The 20,000-nt window shown below is 33.4% G+C and overlaps 1 protein-coding gene across 5 annotated transcripts in view; it reads right to left on the bottom strand.

The window, feature by feature from the left end:
• Nucleotides 1-20,000, bottom strand: part of LOC135198094 (uncharacterized) — a 189,536-nt gene that overhangs the window by 13,185 nt on the left and 156,351 nt on the right. For all 5 annotated transcript variants that reach the window (XM_064225540.1, XM_064225539.1, XM_064225541.1 and 2 more), the window contains one exon: nt 6,438-6,507. In XM_064225540.1, coding sequence (XP_064081610.1) covers nt 6,438-6,507 — 70 coding nt within the window. The remainder of the gene's footprint in view (nt 1-6,437; nt 6,508-20,000) is intronic.

The raw sequence follows: 20,000 nt of genomic DNA on the forward strand, positions 1-20,000 counted from the left end.
TTATATAGATATTATATATATAGATGAATATTATAATATTATACTATAACGTATAGATATAGATCTTATATATATATATAATATATAATATGTATATATATATATTATATATATCTATAGATATATATATTATTATTCTATAGCTATTATAATATATCTATAGTATATATATAATATCTTAGATAGTATATATCATAGTATTATTATATATCTATAGTTATATCTATGATCTATAATGTATATATGTCGATAGATTTCTTATATATATCTAAGGTATAATATATCTATTTAGATATATATAGATATATAGATATATTAGATATATCTAGTATATAGAATTATACTATATATGATATTCTATTATATAATCTTATCTATTATCTATATATATATCATATCATATTAGATATATCTATATCTATATATATAAGATAGATATCTATATATATCTTATGTGATTATATCATATATTATCTATAATATATTCTATCTAATATATAATATATCTCTATATATCATATATATCTATATTATCTATATATATAGGATTATATTATAGATATTCTATTATATATTATAGTCATATATATTTTAGATTATAAGATATATTAGATGATATATATATATATATAATTATATCCGTATAGATATAGATATCTACTAGATATATATATATATATATCTAATATCTATTACGTATAATATTATATATTATATATATCTCCCCCTATCTATGTCTCTATATCTAAATATATAGGACTAATAATAGATATTATAGTATCTATATATATGGGTCTATATATTATATGTATATATCTATTATAATATCTATAGATATATATATCTATAGGATATATAATATATCTATATATATATAGCCTATTTAGATTAATATATATATATTTAATATTTTTCCTTAAAAAATTTTTACAGATATAATTTATATATATCTATAGATATTTAATATATATATATATATATATATATCTATAGATATAATCTATAATTAATATATATCGATAGATATTATATATATATATATCTATAGATATATATATATCTCTAAGGTATATATATCTATAGATATATGAGATATAATATATGTATATATATAATATATATAGATATATATATACCATATATTATATCTATATCATATCTATAATCTATATCTAAATTATAATATATCTATATATAATAGATCTATATAAGATCTAATTATATATATATCTATATGTTATGGTCTATATATCTAGATATATATTATATGATCTATATATATATATATATATTATATACGATATCTATATATATTATCTATATCTACATATTATCTATATATATATATATATCTATATCTATATATATATATTATATATATATATATATCATATATATCTATTATATATCTATATATATATCTCTAATATATATATAGATATATATAGCTATATATAGAGATATATATATTAATATATCATATATATATATATAATATTTCATATCTATATAGATAATATATATCATATATATATATATATATCTATATATCTTATAATCTATATATATTATATATATTCTATATATATCTATATATACATAATCTAATATATATATCTATTATAGATATTAATACTATTATCTAACTATATATATCATATATATCTATATAGATATTATATAGAGATATAATGTCCTATTATTATAGACAATATATTAGGTAAGAGATATAGAGATATAATATGGAGACATATATATAGATATATCGAATAGATATAGTATATAGATATATATATATAATATATATATATTAATATATATATATAATAGATAATAATACGTATAGATATAGATAATATATATCTATAGATATAATATCTCTAGGATATATATATATATCATAGATATACATTATCTATAGAATAATATATATTAGTATCTATAGATATCTATGTATTTATAGATATATATAGATATCTAAGATATATATTATATCTATAGTTATATATATCTATGATTATCTTATAGATATATTAGCTATATTAGAATATAATTAGTATATATATATCTATGTAATAAGATAGCGAGATATATTAAGATATAATATATATAGAACCGAGATTAATATATATATATATATAGATCTATATATACAGATATATATATATCGAGATAATATATATCTAGTATATATATATATATATATATATATATTACAGATATATATATAGAATCTATATATATATATATCCTATATCTATATCTATATATAATCTAATTCTATATAATTATATTATATATTCTATATATATATCATTAATATAATTATATCTATATATATTTATATATCTATTAATATATATTTTTATATATCGATATATATCTATGGTATATCTATCTACTATCTATATATATATATAGATTATATTAGATATATATATATATGCTAGACATATATATTTAGAATATAGATACATATATATATACTATATATAGATAATATATATATCTATATATAGATACATATATAGATATATATATATTATATAGACTATATATATATATATATATAATATATTATATCTATATATATGATATATATATATATAATATCTATATATATATATAGAGATATATCTATATATATATATATCTATATCTAGATATATATCATATTATTCTATCTATCTATATTCTATGTAGATATTCTATCTACTATGTATCTAGAGTATCTATCTATGTATCTATCTCTCTCTCTCTCTCTCTCTCTTCTCTATGTCTTTCTTCTCTCTCTTATATATATATATATATCTATTCCGATATATATAATCTATCTATCTATCTATTTATATATATAGTATATCTATCTATCTATATTATATAGATATAGATATATTATATATCATATATATATTTTAGATCTATCTTTATCTATATATGTCTATCTATTATATCTTATCTATCTATCTATATATATCTATATCTAGCTATATCTATCTATATCTATCTATATGTATCTATCTATTCTATCGATATCTATATCTATCTTATATCTATCTATCTATCTAATCTATCTATCTATATCTATCTAATCTATCTATCTATATCTATCGATATATATATCTAGATCTATCGATTATCATAGGTTCATATCATATCTATATCTAGTCTATATCTATATCTTATCTATCTCTATATATATTGATCTCTATAGATATAGATCTATTCTCTGTATATAATAGTATAATATAGAGTATATATATCTTCTATCTATATCTATATATATATCCATATAGATATATATATATATATATATATATCGATATATAATATATATAGATTATATTATCTATATATATATATAAGATATATATACATGTCTATATATATATATTATATATATATAAATGTATATATATATATATATATAGTTATATATATCTATATATATAATATATTATACATATATATATATCATATATGTAATATATATATATATATATATATATATATATCATGTATATATATAATATATATGATATGTATATATATCTGTATATATGTATATATATATTGTATAGATATATAGTAATAGTATATATGTAGATAGATAGTATATGTTAATGTATATATGTATAATGATTATCTATTAGATATAATATGATATAGTATATATGAGAAGTATATATATTGTATATATAATATATATTTGAATAGATATATATTTGAGTAATATATATATAGTATAATATATGTATGGAGATATATATATATATTATAATATATATATATCTATATATATAATATAGATAGATAGATAATATAATATATATATCTACCTATATTAGATAGAGTCTATCTATCTACTATATAGATGGGGATAGATCTATCTATATAGATGATAGAATCTTTTCTATATAGGAAGAGATATAAATAATATAGAATCTATCTATCTATCTATCTATCTATCTTTTATGTAATATATATAATATATATATCATATATATATATATAATTATATATAATTAATTTATATTATTATTACATACATATATATATAACACACATACATACAATATATATCTATAACACATATATTATTACACACATATATATTATTTATATATATTTATATTATTATTAATATTAATAATATTATATATATATTATAATATAGATATCTATACACATTATTAATATACAACACATATATTAATATAATATAATTATAGTATTATATATATATATATAATATAATAATATATATTATATAATATATATATATATATATATACAAACACACGCTATATAACACTATCATTATGCAGAGGATAGGTTTACTAGGGCTTTGAAAATGAATTTCCACAGTTAGTATTAAGGGCAAAGTGGAAAAAATGTGTGTCATGCTCGAGAACGTCAAAGTCGCGTTGACCTACGGCAACTGATATTAGAGCTGTCCTTGTATTGCGCGAGCGTTTGAATCCAGGATGTAAACACATTCTTGCTTTGGATACCAAGTTTCAATTGAAGCCTCCCGAAAATACGAAGGCGAAAAGTAATGGATAACGCTGGTTATAAATGCGCACACATTTACAAATGAATTTATGTATGTAAATTTAAATAAAATTGTTACACACACATACACACACACAAATGCAAACATGAACGTGCTGTCTTCCCTTCCTGTACATGAAAAAAATTTCCTCGTTCAAAACTAGGCTTCCCCAGAAGGTGAAAACACTAAAGTCACTCATACTTTCACAGCCAAGAAGTTCCAAAGCCTCCCTCGCATACTTTGCAAGGAAACAATGCAATCGCACTCTCCCATCTTCACAAAGGTTGCTGCCTTAGATTCCCGTGCGAATGGAATTACTAAGGAACATTGTTAAAACCCATCGTGCAGTTGTGGACGTTAAGCCTTGAATTAGTACAGCTTAAGTTGGTGGTTGTGCGTAGCGCTACAATCATGGCAGTGAACTCAGCGGCTAGCTAGCAACCCCATCCCAAACCATTTAGCTTGCCAAGAACCAGAGGGCTACAGCATCACCTTCTCTCAAGTGTAAAAGATAGAGAGAGAGAGAGAGAGAGAGAGAGAGAGAGAGAGAGAAACTATATAAGCATTTATAGAAGAAAGAAATAAACTGAAAATTCTGAAGGTAACACTGAAATATAACCGGACTGGAATTTCAATTACTATAAAAAGAGTATTTACATAAATTTTGGAAAACAAAGTACTTTTCCTCGGCCACTGAAATAGGAACTGGAACAAAATTTAGGCCAAAGGTCAGGTGCTGGGAACTAACAGGTCCTTCTGCGCTGAAAATGTTTAAACAATTGTTAGGAGAGGGTGGAATCATTGAAAAAGAGGAGTGCGACAGAAGGTTCAATAAAATGAATGATTGCAGCTAGGTACTGTAGGTACTACCCTTCTACGGGGTAGGTAACCGTAATTTCTTAAATCTTTACTTGAAGGGGGAGCGTTGTAGCTTAACCTAGGGCACAGTCTTGTAGGCGTTCAAATAATTCTAATTTTACTTTGAAAATGTCCGACTAATAGGAATAACCTAAGTCACGAAAACTTGTCACAAACAGCAGGATTGCTCAATCAGTTAGGCAAGGTGTAAGTCTGTCGCTTAGATGGTTTATTGTCCCTTGTTTTTTACCCTTAAGGCAACTCTTATCGCTGCAGAAGAAAGGATATGATGCAATCCTGATGGTGACATCAAGAGACAGCCTCTCCTACCCTTCTCACATTATTTCTCAGTACAGCTTAAGTTTCTGTTTCTTATTTTGATATTCAACCTACATCTCTAGCTGTATTGTTTCTCCATTATTATATATATAATAATTTACTTATTGCAAGGAAGCTGGCCATTCACAGTATACGCTCCTAACTATTAAGTATCTAAAGTTACTGCAGGTATATGCTCCTATGAAAAATATTTACCTCTTCAAAAAGGTTTCAAGCTGTTCACTGTCTATTCAAAGCAACAATGTCGACAAGACGTGCATTGTTTCCATAGAATCACCACAATGAGCAATCATCAATCGACATCAACAAAGACTATTGACGTGGGGGCTTAAAATATTCTAGACTCGGGCGGACCCTACACAAAGGTGTTTCACATAGGATATGAGAGAGAGAGAGAGAGAGAGAGAGAGAGAGAGAGAGAGAGAGAGAGAGAGAGAGAGAGAGAGAGAGAGAGAGAGAGAGTGTGGCGGGGAGACTAACATTCTCGAAATCAAGTTCTATAGTTTTTAAAATTTTATCACATTTCGTTTCAACTGTAAACAAAGTTTTCTACCGACATACTGAAATACGAAAGTAATTGCTCTATTGCAGAAGTACAGAGAGAGAGAGAGAGAGAGAGAGAGAGAGAGAGAGAGAGAGAGAGAGAGAGAGAGAGAGAGAGAGAGAGAGAGAGAGAGAAACTTACTTGTAAATATGGATCTGTAGGAATCTCTAGTTCCATATCTTCATCTGGAGTCTGTCTTCGTCGCATTTTACTGGAAAGAGGAAATAAATACGTTATACAAAACAATGGGACACAAAAAGGATAAAATTCGACAAATTTCCGGGGACAACCCTCCTCTTAGTTTTTCAGAGGGTACATAAAACACACTATCCATGATGTGTCAAGTAATAATATAGTAAGCTAATGTTTATACTTTAAGTAACGTGACTAAAAGAAATTATTAGCAGCTTTTTGCATGAATGAGGCCTCACTATCCTTGGAGTACGAGCGACTGCACCTTGATTTTAATCACACACAAAAGAGGCGCTCCATCCGACAAGAGGTGAACCTTCGACCATAATGTCAAGGATAACTTCAGCCTCAGACAATCCATGAATAGTTAGAGCTAACTTATTTAAGAACAAGGATGTCCGCAAAAATAAGAGTATCAAGACAGAGCATGTGTTGCTTTCTCTTAATTTCTTTGTAAAAGAACTGACTTGCCTAAGATTTGTATGATGCCTGAACCTTTGCTCTTACTTCTGCTAAACTATATATAAATTTTACAATTGGTTTACAACCACCAGAAAGGGATCAGAATTACATACATAACGAAGTAGTAGTTCACAAGTTTCTGCTCAAGCAGACAACTCCCAGCGATCCCAAGCATGACTCATACCACACAATTCCACGCAACCCGACCATACCTCTGTGCAAATCCTATCTATTTTTTCTTCACCTTACTGAGGCAAAGAATTCACTAAAAGTAACTTCTTTATGCATCAGACGTCCCTACAGAAACAGTTCGTTATGCTCCTTAATAGAAACTTCAAATGAGAGTTTTAAAGGTCTAAAGCCCTGAGACATCATTCCTACAGTTCCACCTTGTGTAAGTGAAATACGAATTTTCCGCCAATTACCATGGAACTTATAACAGATAAGTATAGTCCGATTTATGGCGAATCCAGAAGACCTTTCGGCATGAAAATGTGGCGAATCCAGAATACCTTTCGGCATGAAAATGTGGCGAATCTAGAATACCTTTCGGCATGAAAATGTGGCGAATCCAGAATACCTTTCGGCATGGAAATGTAGGAAGTTGTAAAAATACTTTACTAAAACGATTAAGGGCATAGAAAAAAAATCAAAAGAGAGGAATACCTAGGAATGGGGGCATAACAGGGCAGAGGAAAATTATCAAGGGGAAGAAACAACTAAAGGCGCCAAGCACACACGGGAAGGGAAAGAAACACAAGGACGAGGAAGAATGAAAAATTCCGGAAGGGGGAAGGAGAAATATAGAAGTGTGGAAACAGTGAGATGGAAGACTGAAAACAAGGAATGAGGAAAAACAGGGGAGAGGAAAGAAATACTAGCGAGGAAAAGAAGGGTGGGTGGGTGGGGGAAACAGGGGTGAGAAATGATGAAAATAGGGAAGCAGGGGGTGGGACTGGGGAGAAGAGAGGTAAAAAAACACACTGGGAAAGGAGAGGAAAAATGCAAAGGAAAGGAAGAAAAAATTGGCGAGGAAAAACGGGGGAGATGAAAGCAGAATAAACAGTGGAAAGAGCGAGAAGAATGTGGGAAAAAAAATGGGTGATAGCAGGGGACATTAAAGAAAATATTAAAGTAAAAAGCCTAAATAGAAAGAAGGCATAACACAGGGGTGAAAAAACCAGGCAAAAAACGAGGGGGCGAGTCCCACCCCCAAACACATTTAGTTTATCACTGTTGAACATCTGATGCACTATTCCTAAAAACTAGGATTCCACTGCTCCGTTGCAAAACGGCCAAAGGCATCTTAATTCATGTTGAAAGGGCAAATGGGGGTTGAGCGACAAAGATAGTAACTGAAAGTCCTTGGCCTTAACAGACCTTAGCAATCTTCGACGCTCTATATCCAAGAAGCTTGTTCTACGTTTTGGTCTGATAATACGAGGTCTGGGAAGTAGAAATGTCATACACTTCCACCAGTTATTAACGACAGGAATTACCTTGTGGTCATTTTGAAAGAACTCATGCGAGTCAAATAATGAAGAATGGATGTTCAGCACTAGTGCAATTCATCATCTGCTTAAAATTCTAAATAAGAATCTTGTTTAAGAAATTGCAGAATTAAACAAAAAGTCAAACGAAAGTAAGATTGCACTGCATGAGGTTAAGGTTAAAAGCTCCTGCCTTGGAATGTTTGGACGACTGCTTCCAGTTACTTTACTTTGCGTGCTTTGCAGTCCGCAAACACTGACATTTTGCCCAAACAAAATGAGTCCTGTTACAATGATCTCGATATTGCACACCATAAGCAAATTCTTCCTTCGAGACAACCGGACTCGATTATTTCTGCTGAAAAAAAGAACAGTTTTCCTTAATATCTTGCGAAGCTTGGATCATTCGAGGCAGATAACTGGTGCAGTAAAAACGGGACTGTTTATTTGGCCGATTCCCTCTTGTTGACGATACTCAACACGGAGCAAGCATTATTACCTTACTATTATTTTCCCTCAGATCACAATTACCAACGGCTCATGGGAGTTTAGAAGATCCCTAGACCTCTCCAATTCATCAAAGAAAATGATACACAAGCTTCAGATCCTACCGTCTGCTCACTAGCGAAAACAAACATAATCCGACTTGAGCATCAGAATACCGACCGTAAGGTCAAGGAAGCTGCTGCAAAACTTGAACAGTTACAGTCACGTGAGCGAAATGTCAATTCCAGCTCCGCGAGACATCGGGGCGAATGAAGCACTGCTTTAACAGTCACCTCTTCCCTTTCAAACGGCAACGTCCCACAAATGCACAGCCTGAAGCCACAGAACTCGTGCTACGGTCGGGTTCAATGTTTTGCAGCTCCCGTCTTATGCACTGCCACCTGGAATGAAGTTTTACACAAGGGGATTCAAGAAAAGAGAGAGAGAGAGAGAGAGAGAGAGAGAGAGAGAGAGAGAGAGAGAGAGAGAGAGATTAAAACACAAAGCTCTTGCTGATCATACTCATTAACGCTATTATAGTCTTTTATACTTTGACATTCTATCTAGCAGACCGAAATCAAATACCGTCAAATTTCATACCTTAGGCATTTGCTAATAAAGAGGAGTTACCAATATATGCCTTCGAAGATTGTCTAATGCAACTTTTTTCAGAAATCTTGCGAGTAGCTTGCAATAGCCTGAGGCGCCGCCCTTTTGACAAGCGTGAAATGTACTTCAGTTTAAGAACGCTGTAATCCTTGACACTGCCTGGTGATCCGAAACCAATTCGGTCCCGCCTATATAATAACGCAAAGCTGTTCAGAAATGTTTCAGTATTGAAATCAATGGAGATCATGAACTCAGCAACCGCTGATGCAATACAGTGATAAGATGAGAAAGGATACCGCCACTACGAGCCAAAATGAGACTGCGGTAGCTGTGTCCCTTACCCTCTGCAGTAACAAGTCACGGAAATAATGCCAGACAAGTATTATTTCCTTTAACATGCGGCGAGATTGACCTTACAGATCAAGCCACTGCAGTTTTAGCTGGATTGTGATATTAATTCCCATGAAGAGGATGAAATTTGGTCTCATTAACGAAACGAGGGAGAACGTTAAATGGGTCAAGTAGTAGTAGTGGAAGATAAGAGAAAGTATTGGTTAGCGACACAAAGAAATGAGAGAAGTTCATATCGATAGTTAAAACCTACGTTATCTGCGGTTATGTATTCTGGAGTTTCCCCTCTGGATTCCATCACATTTCTTTAACGCTAAAATCTTAGAACATAAAATTTCAGGTTTCGTGGACACCGGATCTATGCGAAATCTAAACCGACCTGACAAAACACAATAGAAAAACAGTTCATTATGAATGTCTGTCGAGTGAAAGGCAAACTCTTCAAAGAGTTTACGGTGGAGGCGATCGATCGTAGCATGGCTGCTAAGTGGTGTAACGGCCAACCGCCCAAGGCTCTTTTGGGATAGTAGGTCAGATCCACAAATCGGTCAGACGAGGTCGCTCGGGAAATGCCATCTTAGGTCAACGGAGTTGCTCTGATCCTGAAGTAAAAGGGAGGGAGGAGTCTTGACTCTTGAAAATAGAACACACTCAAAGAATGGGTCACTCTCCCCTCTTCCAGCCTTTTCATTAGAATGTGAAAGTTGCAAGTTTCTCCCGCCAGATTAACTCCATGACATCAAAAAGGCTTAAATTGATCGTCGACAAGAAGGAGAGAGAGAGAGAGAGAGAGAGGAGAGAGAGAGAGAGAGAGAATTGTACTAATACAAGCTATATTCAAGTTAGATGCGTGTCATTTTCAAATCGAAACACTAATAATTTAAATGGTAATTTCAGACCAGTGAAACTTTGTAATCTTTTTAAATCTAATAAAAAATCCTACACAGACTTAAATTCTTCTCTTAGTCTAATAACTGTCCCAGTACTGGGCAGTACGAGGCATTTGGTTAATTATTTCCGACATAAACGAGAACGAAATGGATGCCGCTCATCGTTCTGGCACAAGTACAGTCGTTTTGTTTCATTATCAGCCTGAAATGATAATCGGTGAAACCTTTCATACACCGTAGATGGGTAACGGTCCACGGCAAACGATGACTGCAATCAGTGACAGGGGTAGTTGGTGAACCTTCATATCTGGAAATCATGTGGCCAGCCTCGACTTATAAGGTTGGCCCTTGGCAATGAAGCTCTAAGTAGCCGACTGAGAATTCGAGTGCATGAAATCTCTAGCCCTTATCCTCAAGGTGACCTAAAAATTTTACATCAGATAGCTAGCTACCTGTATTTGAGAGGTCAGGGGAAAAGAAAATACCTAAGAAACTCAAGGTTGTTGTCGAAAAGGGAAAATAAAGGAAACTGACGATTAATAATTGTTAATGAACTAAATCACGTTCTTTTCAACCTTTTAGCTACTACCCTTCTCCGTGATGTGTGTTTGACAGTATATCTTTAGACGACATCTCGATGGTGGGGGTGAACACTGAAGCTATTTTATACACTAAAATTATAAATGCAGCATACTGAAGATGCCTTAACTTCTGACTAAACTACCCAGAGAACTCTGACGAACCTAAGGTTAACACAATGATAACATTTAATGGAATTCAGAGATTTTCAAATAATTGCCTTTACTATAAAGACCTAATAATTTTCACCAATATAAAAGAACGTTTATACTGTTCTTTTATAGTTACTGAAGCATTCCCGTTGTGAAATCATGCTCTTATGTAACTAAAGCCTGGTTCACACTATGCCAGTAATTTAGTCAAGTGGCGAGTAATTTAGCTACTAAACGTGTCTGAACACCAAACAGTTTAGTCAAGTAGTTTAGTAAGCAATTTAGTGATTTAGTGTTTAGTCGATCCAAAATGTTCTATTTTTACGGTCTAGTAGCAGCTCCGCCCACTTGACATTCGTCCACTAAACCAGTGAGAACACGTGTTGAATTTAGTAATTTAGTGGAGTTCATGAGTTGTAGGTTGCCGCAGAAATGGCACTTCGATGGAATGAAGAGAACACTAAAATTTATTTCAAAATATTTACAACATGAGAGCTTGTGGAATGTTAAATGTCCACAGTATAAAAATAAACAAATCAATGGGTATAATTTCGTTGAATTTGTGATTGCACTTTCATCAACAGAAAGTTAAAACATTCTTGACTCATTCTGAATGTTGAGTAGTATTCTCTAGGATCTTCTACTTCTAATTCCTTGAGAAGTGAATTAGTAGCTCCTAGTTGATTTCTTCTCTGAATCCATTTTCGTTCCCATAATCTTTCTTTTTGACACATTTCTTCCTCCACTTCCTCTAAAATAATTATTGCAATATCTTTTATTAGCCTTTTAGCTTTGCTGCGTTGCCTGTTCATCTTGCGATGCCTTACACACTAATGTACTCTACTTGACTGGTTGTGCGAACGAAATTGATCAGTTTAGTAGGAAAGTAGTAACTAAACTACTCGCCACTTGACTAAATTACTGGCATAGTGTGAACCAGGCTTAAGGTAGTAGTTAAAGGCATCAGAATTCTAAGCATTACACACTCCCAAAATAGGAGGCAAAGAAGCTGAAATCTTTTATGAAATGTCAAGGAGAATGTTGTAAAAGTAAAACTACTTTATGAACGAAATACTGATACGGGAATATAAACAAAGCCTTCTTTCTTTAAAGACCTAAATCCTACCACTTAACTTACATAATAATTTTACTAAAACGTGAATAATACTAAAATAATTTGAGATGCGATTAATAACTGAGGATCCGGTGTCTGTAATTTTACTAAAACGTGAATAATACTAAAATAATTTGAGATGCGATTAATAACTGAGGATCCGGTGTCTGTAACACTGAAGAAATCAAATGTCATTTTCCCTGACCTGGGTTTACCTCCATGAAGGTGTGCGGGAGGCAGACACCAATGCTGATCATGGGTTTTCAGAACCCAAGCCAACCAATCATGACCTTCTATAAAGCCAAGGCAATGAAGGGGGTAAAGGAGCTCCCTTGAATGCCAAACAATGCAGTAATTATACCATACAAAAGGTTAACAACGGGTGACAAGTTGCTGGGTTCTTCGGAGAAAGGTTTTAAGCTAAAATCTGACTTAAATGGTTTGCAAAAGCTGCCAAAAATCCATTTAACCAGAAAAATATATCTTCTTGTACTGGACAGTGTGACACGAGCACTTCGAACCTTAAAAACTATAAAAAAGATTCTGAAACCTATCAATTCAAAGCTCATTAACATTGCTGCATAAATTTAAAAAATAACTTTCCATCAAGTCAGACCAAAGTTACTGTGTTTTGACTTTAAACTTTGAGAGATCAGCATACCTAAATAAATTCCAACACCATACTTCCAGCAAAATTCTTCTGCCACAAATAAGGAATTCTTATTACTTCATACTTCCATATATTAAAAGTTGACATTCAATCTAGGCATTACGAAGTCAAGTGACAAACTCGTTTGTTCATTTATTAGTTCAGCTAATGTCAAGTTGCATCCAAAATTAAAATAATTTTATGTCAAGACCAAGTAAAGCTTGAATAGAAGCACCATGCACACAATCAACGAGCCTTAGCCGAAGACGTCACCTAGCTACTCAAAACTGGTTCTAAGCACTTTGAACTGTTTAGTACTATACCCTTAACAGGATAATACGTAGAATAGGATTACAATGCCAGGCTCGTTCATACTCTCGAGCACACTCACTTACCTAACCCTTCCCCCCTACCAACCAACCCCCCCCCTCCCTCTCTCTTAAGTTTTGCTGTTAGTTGTAACACTAGCTGGAATTTGCTGTTTAGTAAAACTGGGTGCACGAGTTGCAAATGAGATTCAGTCACTGCCTAATCACTAAGATATTATAACTTTCGCTCAATAGGAACTTTCGCGTGGACAGCTGACGCACTCTCAAGATTTCCAAACACGGCAGATCCCTCGCTAATAAGTCTCTAAAAATGAGCGAAAATATGAAATAAATAACATCCTATGGCTCAACAGTCAAGTGAAAGTCTAAGAGGATTACTATAAGGCTGGCTGCTGAAGCAATATCCGCCATACTAACCTTAACTTTAAAAGTTAATTTCGAAACATTTTGCAGAATCCATTCATCATAACAGGTGACAACGTGCTCTCTTAAAGTTGATAAAATATTTCCACGGCACTGATGTGAAGTAATGTTAGAATATTCTGGCATCTGGTGAACTCCGAATGCTACATTTACAGATATCTAATGAGGTCATTTGCAGTTCACTGTAGAACAAATGTTGCTGAACGACAATACAATGGAACGATGAATCTGCAGCCAAGAATAAGAGAACATGCAAACATATCTATGCTGATCTTTGACAATACGGGGTGGGAATGTTTGGTATTATTTTTTCCTCATTAAGTAAAGACTTAAGTATAGGTAGGGCAAGAGAACTCCCTTGTTCGTTCCATTTGGGGTTTAAGGGGACGGGGACGGGGAAGGGGGTTCAGGGTAAGAAAGCGAGCGAGATACACTTCTAGGAAACAGAGAGACTGCAGCGGTTCTTCGAACGTCGTTAAAAGGCAGGAGATGACTCCGTAACAATACCATCTTTCCTACAGTTGAACTGGATTAACCCAGACAGACCAAACCAGCTTTTTATATATGCTACATTGCAAAAAGGTTTGCTCTTATTCGCTTCATTATCTCGCAACTCTTGCTTTCGAAACGAGAGAGAGAGAGAGAGAGAGAGAGAGAGAGAGAGAGAGAGAGAGAGAGAGAGAGAGAGAGAGAGAGAGTGTTATGACGCAATTAGACGTTGTGATTCAGCCATCTAAAATGACAAATTTTCGCAAATGTTAGAGCCCCTTTTACAGTCTGAGCGAACCTGTGACCATTTAACCAGGCTCTTATATAAATGGTATTACAACATACAGATTTAGGCTAACCTGGCACCTTGTTATCACCAGGTGAGAAAATAAACATCCGGTCATTCATCATAATCCTCTGTCTCAAACGATGTTGACTATTCTATGTATTATATAATGTTGGTATTTTGAAAAAAAATAAATTAAAAGCAGAATGTTATAAGATTTTTATGGCCCTTGCAATCAAAAAGAATAATTCCATTCCTGAAAAATTCAAAGTTTTGCTCTACGGAAATGGAAAAGGATCCAATTACTTAGTTCAGTCAGATTGTTTATGGGACTTCTCTGTACGCTGTGCAGAATGTCCACTTTAGTATTTCTTTTACTTGCCGCAACAACCCGTTTAACATCCACGCAGTATTTTTTTTTTTCTTCATTTTACATCACGAACACCTCGCAAGTCCGACATAACAGATCCTGCTTCGAGCCATCCAGGTCAAAGTCAGTTCTGGCGGTTCTTTCTAAATAAAGTCGTTGCGTGCAGGCCTCCGACCCTCAGTGCATCGTGTACATCAAGCTCTATCTATGAAAGAGGAAACTGGTATAATTTGTTTCAATAAAACTGAACCTAGGAATTCACGTTTTGTCAGTTAAAATACAGACTACGCGAAATAGTGTGAATATTTACACACAATATAACACTTAAATAACCAGATAGTATTTGTATATTCAAAAGTAGTCATTGTACGATCATAAAACAAACGCATCCTGTCACGCAGTTTTACCTCATGTACCTTACGTCCACAATTTTACAGTTCTACCAATATCAACTCAATTTATTGCGTCGTCTTCCTACACCATTTTAATCTTGCACCTTTACTTAGGCAATTGACATTGAACAATCTGGAAAATTATCAACAAAACAACTTGATAAATAATTTTCCATTCAGTCTAACAATAAGGTGGCAAGGCAAAACCAAATAACCTTTAAAAGCAGCAGCAGTGGAAAACTGATAACAGACAGTAAAAAGTAATTAATGTCCAGATTCCGTGAAGCGGACTATCACTTCATAGGGACATATAATGCAAAAAACATAAATCCTCAAGTTTCTTAAAATTAAATCTTGACAAGAACTATTCATTAGAATAAATTTAAGCTAAAGTAATCGGAACAATGTAATTTTATTTAAATGTGAATTGCAATTTACCTTATTTTATTCGACATTTCCTATACATTTTTATACACCTATACACATCGCAGGATCAATTTCACAAAAAAATTCTTCATACATTTGAGATATTGGTCAGCAAGAGTAGATAATAGTCAAAAGTGGTTACTATGATAACACATTTAGACTTTAGTAACCCTTAAAAAACTATAAGGAGTCTTTACTATTCTACAATAACCTTTTAACATTCTCAACTTTCATTAATTCAAAATACCGATGACATACAACTGCAGAATACAGTTCGCGCGGCTTCAACTACACCACCTAGTCGAAGCTCTTCGTATTTGAGACAACAAACGCCTTCCCGATTTCTTAAATGTATAATGTTCTCAAAAATAATTAAGACTTCTTTTACCTAACTGCAAGATACTCATGGTGATTACCAAACACAGAAGTGTCAGTTCGGTACAAGTTGGGCAGGCTTCGCTGAATGAATAAGGTAAACTAATCCTCAATATAAAGTTGCAAAGTTTGAGCTATTTTACGGTAACAACATGAAACTATTAAAGCTGACATTTACCAATCAATTAAACTAGAAAAACTACTTTGTCAATGACAAATTTAAGTATTATATGTGTAACTTAAGCCTGCACCTTTCACAACAGCAAAAACTACTGATGTATACTTTAAAATTAAAGTATATCTTATTAGTACCTACGTGTCATAAAAAAAAAAAAAAAAAAAAAAAAAGTGTTTTCCCTTTGGGGAGTTGTACGCAAAGTTTATGTATTTTATTCTCATGCCTCCTTTGGAGAAAATAAATTCCCCTTCTAAGACATATATAATTATATATTACGCCCGAATTTTTCTTATTTTTCGTAAGAATATCTTGTAATTTGTTTAATTACTGACCAATGCTCTATAAAAACGAAAAACCCTCAATGGTTACTTTCTACGGGCTTCTCTATGAGCAAGAGCCCGTGCTGGCATAAGGCCACCTTAATCTTCAACAACAACAATGGTTACCACCATGATTTTCGTTAGATTAACAAATGCAACGTATCATAAGGAAAAAATGTGTTTGTTTACAAGGAATCTGATGATCTGTGTCAAACAAAGCGTGCAAAATGTACCTTCCAGTAACCCGCAGTTCAAAGTCCGCAACCACAACAAGGAAGAAAAATAATCACGACACTGAAAGGTACTTACCGGGAATATTTGTAGGTGACTTTAGCAATCACAGCTGCTGTCGACGGATCGTGGATGGCCAGGTTGACCATACTTTGACTCCACACCAGCTTCATCATTATTATCGTAAATGGCAATGACGATGGTTCAAAGTTATTTATTAACTTTTTCGTTAAACACTACAGTAAGCGCAACACTGATACCAGTCTTTCTTATTAGTCCTTTCAATGCTCAAAGTTTTTTTCTAGTGTAAAAGTAAAAAAAATCAAAATCAAAACTTGAAGTTCTGTGTGTGTGACCAGAGCAAGCAATGTTTCTTAAATATTTATAAATAATAAATATATATTATGGCAGCCGAATTTGGAAGATGATCAAATGAAGGGGCCACTGAAGTAATTATTTTTGGTTACAGCCATTAGCCCAGCAATGGCAACCAAGAGGTCTTTGGTCACTAACATAGCTACAGGAATTTATGAGATAAATTGACGACTGATGAAGTTGGGAGCAGGGACTCTGAAGGACGCCTTACTATCCACTTGGGCTGTCGATTGACTGAGAGAAACGAAGTGGTGGGGCCCCTATTAACGTCCTCAACTGCATGGCCTTCTACAGATACCACGAATGCCACAGCCGCCATCACCCACCTTCCCTCCCTCCCTCCCTCCCATCCATCCCAATCTCTCCTGCCATTGCGAGGCAGAACTCTTTTCCACATTCTTGGAGGTATTTCAAAGAGAAATGACTTCCAATCATCTTTCCTCTTTCCAGGTATCGCATGACCGACGTTTTATCTCGAAAGGGAAGTGCTGACGCTGACCTCTTGCGCGTAGGCTATGCTCTGTCTGAACAACCGTGTTACTTAATGTAAGTAATGGGAAGTTTCAGTTAAAACTTCTGAGGGTATTAATTCTCTTTTTCCCAGCGTTTTGACACTTTCTGCTACGCCAACACTTGGAAATATATAAACCACTTGCGTATCAAGTTAAAAAGATAGCATGACAGTTTTACAAATACTAACATTACAAGATAACGTTAAACAACTCAAAATCCGAAAGTCCAAACAAGAAACCTAAGCTGTCTGACTACTTTACTAATAAAAGTGTAAAAATACTGAAAAATAAGTACTGTATGAAAAACTCTGCAAATTCTTTGAAGCTGAAGATGTCAATATAAACCCAGAGTTCTGTTAACATAAACAAGCAACTTATAGTGTTGCCGTCTCGACAAGGTAAATACAACTTTTCTTCATCATGTTCAAGTTGAATCCAACCAGCTTGACGAGGGTGTTCGCTAAAGATCGCTTGTCATAAGGTCAGCTGCCTTACAATGTACAACAACAGAAACCACTAAATATGAGAGAGAGAGAGAGAGAGAGAGAGAGAGAGAGAGAGAGAGAGAGAGAGAGAGACGAGAGAGAGAGAGAGAGAGAGAGAGAGAGAGAGAGGCTTTAAAAATGGTTTACAGTAAAATGTAAATGTAAATAATAGTCACTTATGTGAATGTACATATTCTTATTCATACTGTATTTTGGTGCATCAAACCGCATTTATTAGGAGAGAGAGAGAGAGAGAGAGAGAGAGAGAGAGAGAGAGAGAGAGAGAGAGAGAGAGAGAGAGAGAGAGTGTATTCAAAATAGCAACAACTTTCAAGTAGTCAACTTTGACCTATAATTCGTCAAACTCAGTTCCTCACAGACCCCTGACAATGACCACCTGACATACTGGATGACTGGGGAGATGGCCAACTTAGACATAAAAAAATCTTTTCCGTTTGGGCAGTCGGGGAGGGGTACGGGCATATTTTTGTATACATGCCAACAGATGTACCCAGCAACCCCAGTTAAACGATGACAAAAAGAATTCACAAATACAACTATCGTTTAAAATTAGAACTAGGCTGCGGGTACTACGTTCCAATTCCTGAAATCTGAGCACAATCAACTTCTGTGCGAAATATATAAAGGGAAAATTCACTTTAAGAACCAAGACAATTACGGCTATTTCGAGCGAGGAAATTCTACTCTTGATCAGATTCCAAGATGTACTATTCCGAGGATTCAGCGAAGTATTTCAAATTCCTAAAATCATTACACACACACAACACACACAGAGAGAGAGAGAGAGGAGAGAGAGCACGAGAGAGAGAGAGAGAGAGAGAGAGAGAGAGAGAGAGAGAGAGAGAGAGAGAGAGAGAGAGAGAGAGAGAGGGGGGGGGGGGGGGGACCTTGAAGAAAACCTCCCATTTCCGGTTCAACAGAACTATTCCGATACTGGAATCTAATGCAACTTTTAAAAACAATGTAAAAAACAATTTGGATTCTGAAAATACACCTAAAGTAGCTAAACCAATCGGCCTTGCACCCCAACGTGCATATTCATGGGCTACTGCCCATTCTTGCCTGGATTAAAAAAAAAAAAAGGTTTCCTAACTAGAACAAAGAAATTATTATACCTACTGCCATCAATATCAATACTGGATATGCTTACTTCAAATTCAGAAACATGCATATCATATTATGAATGTCCAAAAATCTAAACTGGTTCATAAAGGTGGAAGAGTAAATTACCCATTTATTTTCCATTATATTACCCGTTTCCCGTTCAGAAGTCCACAGAATGTGCAGCACAATAGCAACACTTGACGATAACATAGTGACGACACCGCTGTCATCAAATGCAGCTACGTTAAAAATCTACCATCTGATGGAAGATAGTATTTCCGTCAGGATTCATAAATCATGCCATACGTTGCAAGGCAATGGAATGCAGATTAACAAAAGGTCAAGGCCTTCAACGGCTATGCAACTGCAACCATTGTCATCAAGTAGTTCCGGGGAAACACTGGGGGGTCCAAC

This window comes from Macrobrachium nipponense, chromosome 21, assembly GCF_015104395.2.
Source record: "Macrobrachium nipponense isolate FS-2020 chromosome 21, ASM1510439v2, whole genome shotgun sequence".
Classification (NCBI taxonomy): domain Eukaryota; kingdom Metazoa; phylum Arthropoda; class Malacostraca; order Decapoda; family Palaemonidae; genus Macrobrachium; species Macrobrachium nipponense.